This window comes from Tripterygium wilfordii, chromosome 18 (genome assembly GCF_013401445.1).
Source record: "Tripterygium wilfordii isolate XIE 37 chromosome 18, ASM1340144v1, whole genome shotgun sequence".
Classification (NCBI taxonomy): domain Eukaryota; kingdom Viridiplantae; phylum Streptophyta; class Magnoliopsida; order Celastrales; family Celastraceae; genus Tripterygium; species Tripterygium wilfordii.
The window spans coordinates 8,976,428-8,985,597 of NC_052249.1; the positions used below are offsets into that span (position 1 = coordinate 8,976,428).

A 9,170-nucleotide genomic window follows, 5' to 3' on the forward strand; every position below is an offset into this window, starting at 1 on the left:
TACTATAATACTATAATACCATAACTCGGTTTTAAAAACTTTCAAAACCGAGTTATATGTGTGTAAATAGAATCATAATTCTCGATACAATAATAACTCTCGTATGCGGATCATTTTTTGAGGGTATGGATAAATGAAATAACACATAAGATTTATTATTTCAGGTCCCACATGTTCCAATGATGATAATATTGATCTAAGAGAATTCCTATACGAAAGAATAATTGAAAAGAAAAGAAATATATTCCAAACTTTTTTTCTTACTTTTGTGGAAGTCTTGTTGCAAGCATTGGATGCCGATAAATTAGAGGCGTTGATCTAGGCGAAGATTCTTGGAGACTATGTTTTCCACACTGGAAAAATTGGACAGACCTCAAGACTCACGCATGATGACTTCTCTTGGTCAATAAATATTACTTTTCTTAGTGATGGACTTCTATTAGCCCATCACTTTAAACTATATTGACGATGTGAGATTTTTTGGGCCTTGGGCTCCCTATAACAATTGCACCAGATGAGGGCTTGGGCTGCTAATTGTTTGGGGCGTGGATTGTTGGGCTTGATTCGGGCCTAATACCAAATTTTGCCCCTAGACACGTCAAAACTTTCAATAGAAAAATATTAACAAAATATACATACATATATATCTATTATCTATTATCTATTATCTATCTATTATATTATTATTATATTTTTATACTCTAAAAACCGAAGATTTCGCGCGATATTACGGCGAGTCCAATAGGTTTTTTCTACTCGCGAGTGTAGTTCTGATTTGGAGGGCACTTCATAATCAAAATGACGTCGTATCATATTTTGTTTTTCCTGAAACGCAAGAATGAGACAAAAGATGATCAAATCGGAGCAAAAAGTAGATGTATGTGTAAAGTAGATGCATGTATCTGCTTTATCTCTACGGGTAATACCGTAATACTCCTCTTCCATTCATGAAGATTCCGTCTACCTTTTCTCTCTCGCCGAAGCTCATTGCTTCCATCGTCATCTCACCTGCTTTTGGGGTTTCAATTTCGTCTAATTCGTGCGGGTGGTTGGCGGCGTTCCATCATTGGTGATACTGGTATTCCTCTCTACCACTTGAATCGTGTTGTTTTCCTGTTCTGTTTTCTGGGTCTCTCTCTCGACACAATCTGATTTTTCTAACCTTTTTCTCATAATCTTCCTCTCCCGAACCATGATTCGCGAGAAAGGGTCTGCGCAATCAAACCTAGATTGCTTGCTTCATTTCAAAACCCAACTAAAGTCCAATTTTTACCAAACGTTAGTTCTGTTTGCCTTGGATTTTGTTTCAAGCCACCAATTTTTACTCTGTTTGTTTTACTTCTTTTGCGGGTGTGCGGCGGAGGTAGAACTTGATCATCGTTGTTGTTGGAGGTGAGTGGGGACTCCACCATGCCATGAATTTCTCATATCTTTGCTTAGTTGTTGTGGTTGTTATGTTGTATCCTTTTTGATTTCTTCTCTTTTTGCCGTTCTCGGTTTGCTTCAGCTTGTGGGGGTATTTGGACTGTTTTTGCCGTTCTTGGTTTTCTTTTTAATTTACTGTATATTTATTTTGTTTTATACAAGTTTCTTACAATTTCGATAATTTCGATCTCCATGTTTGCAAGGAATCATGGCGAAGAGTCCCAGTCTCTACTATGACATTGGCAAAGCCAGGGTTTGTCCCTTCGTTTCTTTCTAAATTCGTACATGTAGAAGAGATTGTTTGGTTTTTGTCATATGTGGACTGTTTTTGTGATATTATTCATAGGTTTTTTGTTTGTTGATGATAGATCTTCTCTACAAGGACTACCAATTTGACCACAAGTACACTATCAACACCGACTCTCCTATTGAAGTTGTAAGTTCTTATGTGAATCCCATTTATTGTTTTGTGTTTCTATTGCACTTTGTTTTCCTTTTTCCTTAATGGCAAATGCATACCTTAATTTGCTTGCTGTCGAGGCTAAGTCTTACTCATCATGTCTAAATATATCTTCTTTTTCTTATAATTTCTACTCTACATGCATGGTTTCATTATAACAATATCAATAGTTATCCTGTTATATCTGCCTTTTCTTTTTATGCCAGTGGAATTGCTTTCTCTATAACAATTCAATCTGTGATTTCCCAAGTATTTATAATGTTAGTTAAACTAACTATAAAGAGTGTGCGAAAAATTAGGTGAGAGATTAATGTATACAACAGTGAAGTTATTCAATCTGATTACTAATTTAGGATGGAAAAAATACATGGAGAAGAGTAATAGTAGTGGAAGTGGTGAATAGAGCCACTTCTGGATAATTTTGATTAGTTGAGGTGAAAATAATTTGCTTGACAAAAACTATTTTACTTGGCTACTGAAAAATGCTTGCAGTCGTTGAGAGAATCTCTCACACTTGCTGAAAATGATAGACATTGAGACCTCAAAGCCATCAATGATCTCTCTCCATAAAAAAGATTGCCTATTTTAGAGAAAGGGTTTTTTGTTCTTTGGTAGTTGCGATTATCTCTCTAAATTTTGCAGATTTTTCTCATTAAAAGCTACCTTTTTTGTTTTGTTTTCTTTCACTTTATGTCTACATACTCTTCTCTTCAATTTCTGCTCAAAACCCATCTCTTTTGCTGCTTCAGTATTTGTTTCTCATGCCCCAAAAAAACCTTGCTTCTCTGTTCTCTTAACATTTGTGAACCTTATTGTTGAAATATCAAGCTAAACTATGTTCTCCTTCTACTTGATTATCAGATAATTTTGTTGCTTCCTCTATATGATTTTAATTACTTGACATTGTTTGATTTTGTCGCTTTATGCATATACAATTGCATAGTGGGACTGCTAATTCTGCACCACTGACCACTAATTTTTCATATTCACTAAGCATATCAAATGAGAGTTAATATTGTTTGCTTTGTTGTCAAGTCGACTAATGTGTCATGTGCTTCAATTTTGTAATTGTATGTCAGAAGATAAAAGAAGTGATACAAGGTTACGGAAGCAGCAGGGCCGAACTTCCACACAACCGTTGCTTGCAAGAGTCGCAAAGGAGGTACACGACCAACTGGTAACTTCCACTACTCATCTTCCTCCATTTCCCAAATGATTAATATTTTGTGGTTGTTGAAAGTTTAAATATAACTGTGTTGGAAGCTCTTTGCCAGTGACGCTTATCGTACACTAAGGCAATACCTCATTGCCTTGGAAATCATGTTCAAATGCATTATTATCTACTCTTATATTAAGGTTCTGGAACAAAGTCTTGGTTTGTGTTTCTCTCAGGTTCTTTATGCGACGAGCAATTTGCCCTGGGGTCCTCATCGATCAGTTCTCGCAGATATGGCCCACAAAAGAACATGAAATGGTTTTCTCTATTCCGGTTGATTTGATGTTCTGTATTTAAAATTCATGTCATCTTAATAACTTCATCATTCATGCTTTAATTTTCAGTTTGGCACTAAGAAGACATGTAACAAAAGACTCCTCAGGAGTCAGGCCCGCTATTGATGGGTTCATTTCTGGGCTAAGCAACTGAGCAGCTGAGTTTGTCGCCCATACTTGGCAACACAGGTTTTTTTTTCCTATTCCCATGTAATGATTGACTTATGATTTTGGTAAAGCAAACAAATAGTTTTCACCTCCTGTGCATTTAGCACGTCCATGTCATGTACATTTGCAAAGTATATTCAAGGAATTGACTATCATCAAGAGTGGCCAAGGCAAAACCTGTAATATTTATTCTCATCTAATGCTTTTCCTTATATTTCGAAGTCATATTGAACTCCTATCGTTGTGAATCAGATTACCCCTTTACCCGCAGCAACGCGCGGGTCCAAAACTAGTATATATATATATTTGGAATTCATTCATGTTGTTTTATTCTCATCCCCAAAAGGTATGTACTTCGCAGGCATAACAAACAATTGGGAGGTAGTAATACAACATCTACTTAGTTAATAGTCACATACATACACACACACATATATGTATATATATATACACATATATGTATATATATATATTCACCCATTTAGTCCTATATAACGTTTGAGTATGGACGTTGATTGTTGTAATTGCCTGGAGGATCATAGTTGCAGGTGATGAAAGTGCCCCCGTTGTTACTGGTAACATTTTTGCTGAGTAGCATATATTAAATGATAAATATTTTATAATATCAATAAGTTTATTTATTTATTAATTAATTTATAATAACACATGAAGTGAGGGTATAAATGGAATAAAAAAATTAATGGGGATAATATTGACTTTTGACTGTGAAATGTTACTAAAATGCTTCATACAAGTAGCATGTCAAAAGTAGCATAAAATACTGAGTAAAAATGCCTCGGATTATGTGCCAAAAAAACCCGTTTTGTAAGACAGAAGCATTTATACTAACAAGTAGTATAAATGCTACAAAAAATACTCCTCCAACCGGGCCTAATGTTAAGTGGGCTTGAACATTTCACAGTTGGGCTTTTAATATATATGTTTTTTGTTTTTTGCTTTTTTGTCAGTTTTAATATATATGTTACTATGTGAGATAACTTGAAAGGGGAATTGATCTTAAGGGGGTCCGTTTCTTAATGTTAAGTGGGCTTGGAATTTCACAGTTGGGCTTTTAATATATAATAGTTCTTATGGAAAATGACAAATTAATACCACTTTTAAAACTGTTGGACATCTAGGTCTACTCCAAAAAACTTTATCCCTCATAAGTCCTTTTTTATTTTTTATAATATTTAAATCATTTAAATTTTATCTTATTCATTTTTTGGCCTTTTTCAAAGAGGATTAGATCTAATATGGTTTTCTCTCTTGTTATAAGCTGCATCTCTCTTATCTCACTACATCTTCTCTCTCTATTGCATCTCTATCTTATCACAATAACTTTCTCTCTCCTATTGCATCTCTCTCTCATCACAACAATTTTCTCTCTCGTACTGAATCTCTCTATCTCTCTATTACATCCCTCTTTACTACGTCTTTCTGTCTCTCTCATCTCTTTTTATGGCTGTCGTCTTGGTCCAAATATGACAGGGCGTTATGCGTCTCTATGAGGGGAGTCTAATGGTGATGGTGGTATTGTAAATTGTCATCGAAATCGATCAGATCTGAAGTTTTTTTTCAAATTATAACACTGACCGATCAATGTTAATGTTTTGAAATAGTAACATTGACCGACCAATGTTACTATTTTAAAACGGCCATATCCGGTGACCATTTTGGGTCATACCTAACTGGGCATTGTGCATCTCAGTGAGAGGATTCTAATGGTAGTGGTGGTATGGCGAACAACGGCTAAAATCGATCGGATCTGAAGTTTTTTCCAAATAGTAACACTGGCCGAGTAATGTTACTGTTTTGAAATAGTAACATTGGCAACATTGGCCGACCAATGTTACTTTTTTGAAACAGTAACATTGACCAATGTTACTGTTTTAAAACGACCATATCCGGTGACTGTTTTGGGTCGTATCTAACTGGGCATTGTGTACTTCAATGAGAGGAGTACAATTGTGATGGTGGTATGGTGAACCGCCACCGAAATCGATCAGATCTGAAGTGTTTTTCAAATAATAACATTGACCGACCAATGTTACTGTTTCAAAACAGTAACATTGGCCGAGATGGATTTGAGGAAGAGAGATGAGAGACCCCCTAGGCTAGTGAGAGGAAGAGACCCTAGGCTAGTGAGACAGTAAGAAAAATCAGAGGTCTAGGGTTAGCTGGTCTAAGGATCATGAAACCGATAAAATACAATAATTAACAAGAAACAAATTAAAAAGATAAGAGAAGGTAATAGAACTGACGAGAATCGTGAGGAGTAAATGAACTTACTGAATTGTGTGTCATGAACAGTAATATCTGGAAATTTCAATGAAGCAGAGCAAATTAAATTTACAAATTTATAAATTAGAAAATTAAATTATAAATTTAGAAATTAGAAGGAGAGATGGACAATTTCTTTATAGTGTCTATCTAACTGAGAAGTGTAGGTTTTGTGGGAGGAAGAAGACAAGGGTAAGAAAGTAATTAGTATATGAGTAGTACTTTAGAGGGATAAAGTTTTTTGGACTAGACTTAAGTGTCCAAAAGTTTCACAAGTGGTACCGGCCTGGAATTTTCCCTAGTTCTTAATATATGAATATATGTAGGCCTAAGGCCTACGAGCCGGGCTTTTTCTAGCCCGGGTTCGGCCCGTTATCTTAGACGGAATTCAATATGGGCCCTAGCTCGGCCTCTTCTTCCAATTGTGGCCTATAATGGGGGCCGTTCGTAAGTCGCCTTAAGGCGGCCCTGTCCACTTTCAAACAAATCTTGTAATATCAATCATGAAAATTTAAGTGAAATTTGATTGTTTATGTTTAAGCAATTAATGTGTCTAGTAATTAAAAGATTGAATGATGGTAAGGCCTTCAATTTTTCTCCACAAATACAAAATTAATAGACCAGAACCAAACTATAACTATAATATGAAGATTGCATGGAAGATAAACCGAGGAATAAACAACTAAATTATGCCCCTTTGTTAAACGAGCAATATTAATTCTACCAAGCTGCAGAGCGGGGGTCTAGACTGAATCCCAATTCTAGGATATCAAGTTATGAACCTACTAGACCTACTAGATTTGATATCATAATATGAGATCTGACATCATAATCTGAGTACAGATATGAGATCGTATGTTACAATTTTAATATTACTGTTTCCAATAGTAACATCATCTTGTCACAAGCATGATTTATGTGTCATGTTGCGTAATTAGCAAGGCAAAGATCTTGGAGACTCCATGTTTTCCTAACAGTAGGGCAATTGCACCCCTTCGGCAATGAGGGCTTAGGCTGCTAGTTACTTAGGCCGTGGACGGTTGGAACTGGGATTTGAGCTTGATACTAAATTTGGCCCAACAGTTATCAATATTCCAAAAATTAGCATCCGAAGCATACTAAATATGATATGTCACACAATAAATGATTTATTTTATTTTCAACTTAAATAAAATGTGCTCACACAAATCCACTCACTGTTTGTTTGACACATCTTATTTGGAATACTCGAGACACCAAAACCTGTCATTTTTTAATTTGTCTCTACACACGTCCCAACTTTCAATAGAAAAATATTAACAAAATACACTACTCGCCACACGGATTATATACTAACACGTGGAGGATGCATGTACCAGTTTGAACGGTGAAGATAACAACAGTTTTAATCGAATCAACGGCCAAGAATGACTCAAAAACATAACAAACGCGTGCGATATTTATATATGGAATTTATTCATGTTGTTTTATTCTCATCCCCCAATAGGTATATACTTCGCAGGCATAACAATTGGGAGGTAGTAATACAACATCTATTTAATTAATATACACACACACATATTTAGTCTTATATAACGTCTTAGTATGGACGTTGATTGTTGTAATTGCCTGGAGGATCATAGTTGCAGGTGATGAATGTACCCCCGTTGTTGCATCGAACCTTAGCGCACCCCAATCGAACCGAGTTACGCCAAACCACCTGAGTGTAATGCCCGCACACTCTTCCTGCATCACAAGAGTTGGAATCATAGTCATAGTAGGACTTCTCATCCACCCACAAGTTCACCGCGGCCGTTCCTGTCAAGTCACCGCTACTTCCAGCTAGGTTTTCACCATATTGTCCACCGGAATGCTCCAATCTGCAGTCACCCCTGTGCCTATTTGAGTAATTTTGGGCGTAGGCCGCCACGTCGTCGTCCCATCTTATCGGACCGACACCCACCTGAGCACGAGCGGCATTGTGAGCGTTGACATAGTCTTGTGGGGAGTCTTGGGCACCAGAGAGATGGGCTAGCAAGGCTAACCCTATGAGGCCAACGATAGTTGCTTGGCTAATTATCTTCATAGTGGTTGAATAGTTTATCCAGTGAAGGGGAGAAATTAAGAAACTTGGGTGTAACAAAATGGGGCATTAATGATGGTTTATATAGAAATTTAGGGGCTGCTGTCTTGTTCAAGTAATTATTCATTTTATCACTTTTGTTTGAGATAAGATCGTAGAATCATGTAATGACTTTTGTGTTACTTTTTTAATGAAGAAAGCATGGCCTTCAAGTTGTGTGTGAAGCGGGTGATGGCTATGGTTTATATATACACACACACAGAGAGAATGATGATGGCTATGGTTGATTAATTAATTGTGCAAAATCTAATTCAACTTGCCAACAAACAAGAAATCTCAAGTGTTTGGTTTGATGATGTGAGATACGTGAAAAATTAAAGAAAAAAATGTCGATATATATAGAGGAGTTTTCAGATGAGGACTCCCTCGTATAACTTATATGAGAACTTTTAATGTCAATAATTTGATTCATTCAATGATGGATTTATTTATGTCATGCACTTGGCAGTTAACTATAGTGGGTTAATAGAACATGCGATCCCTGAAAGATGATCATTGTTCCAATTTAGTCCCTCATAGTCAAATTGTGTCAATTTAATTACCCAATGTTTAATTTGTTCCAAATTTGATCACCCATGCAAATTTTGTCAATTTCGATCCGCCAACTTGCTGATGTGCAAAACTCTAGGTCTACAAGGGTGTAGCCTCTTAAATTCTCACGTTACTTATTTAAAAAATATAGAATTAAAATGAAAAAGAATAAAATTGTGCCTTGATGATAGAAGTTTATTAACTCCAATGGAACAATATATGATTAATGAATTTGAGGTAGCGATGCACTAAACAATCTTGAATAACACCTATAGGCTATAGCAGCCTCTTATTCAAAGTCATATTTTCCTTTTCTCTTAAACATCGTATTCCATGACATTGTCCAACATTTGAGACTTGGTCAAATGGACCAAAATACTTTGTCAAACAATGTTGTCGATTCCATAAAATCTTAGACCTTTTACTTATGTTAATTACATTGGATCCAAGTATTAATTAAACATTAATTAACGTAATTTTTAAAGCATATTAATATTGAGCCAATGGAGCACTAATATATAAATGAAGTGCAGTCATTTATTCTAAATGGATCAACTATGTCCACTAGGTCCGATTCTCGATTACCACGTTATATCAAGTTTTGTATGACGTAACCATGTTTCTTTAATTGTGTGTAAATAATAATTTTTCCTTTCGACATTCAATATGAGTATAAATTCGAGCCTTCAT

At 35.8% G+C, this 9,170-nt stretch overlaps 1 protein-coding gene and 1 long non-coding RNA gene across 8 annotated transcripts; one reads left to right on the forward strand and one right to left on the reverse strand.

The window, feature by feature from the left end:
- The first annotated feature begins 824 nt into the window (after positions 1-824).
- Positions 825-3,699, forward strand: LOC119983805. 6 transcript variants are annotated; one of them, XR_005464724.1, is made up of 7 exons: positions 825-1,078; positions 1,368-1,392; positions 1,629-1,678; positions 1,794-1,861; positions 2,965-3,062; positions 3,278-3,359; positions 3,446-3,699. It is a non-coding gene; the product is annotated as an uncharacterized LOC119983805 (long non-coding RNA). The 6 variants fall into 6 exon arrangements; XR_005464723.1 differs by having other exon boundaries at positions 825-1,392; XR_005464722.1 differs by having other exon boundaries at positions 1,368-1,678.
- A 304-nt stretch (positions 3,700-4,003) lies between these two features.
- On the reverse strand, positions 4,004-7,942 carry LOC119983803 (pathogenesis-related protein 1-like). 2 transcript variants are annotated; one of them, XM_038827529.1, is made up of 2 exons: positions 7,469-7,942; positions 4,004-4,105 (listed from the first exon to the last, which is right to left on the reverse strand). In XM_038827529.1, the coding sequence occupies exons 1-2, from the start codon at positions 7,890-7,892 to the stop codon at positions 4,032-4,034; spliced, it is 498 nt and encodes a 165-aa protein (XP_038683457.1). In that variant the 5' UTR covers positions 7,893-7,942; the 3' UTR covers positions 4,004-4,031. The 2 variants fall into 2 exon arrangements, with proteins under 2 accessions (XP_038683457.1, XP_038683458.1); XM_038827530.1 differs by having other exon boundaries at positions 4,005-4,031; positions 7,395-7,942.
- Positions 7,943-9,170: the final 1,228 nt, after the last annotated feature.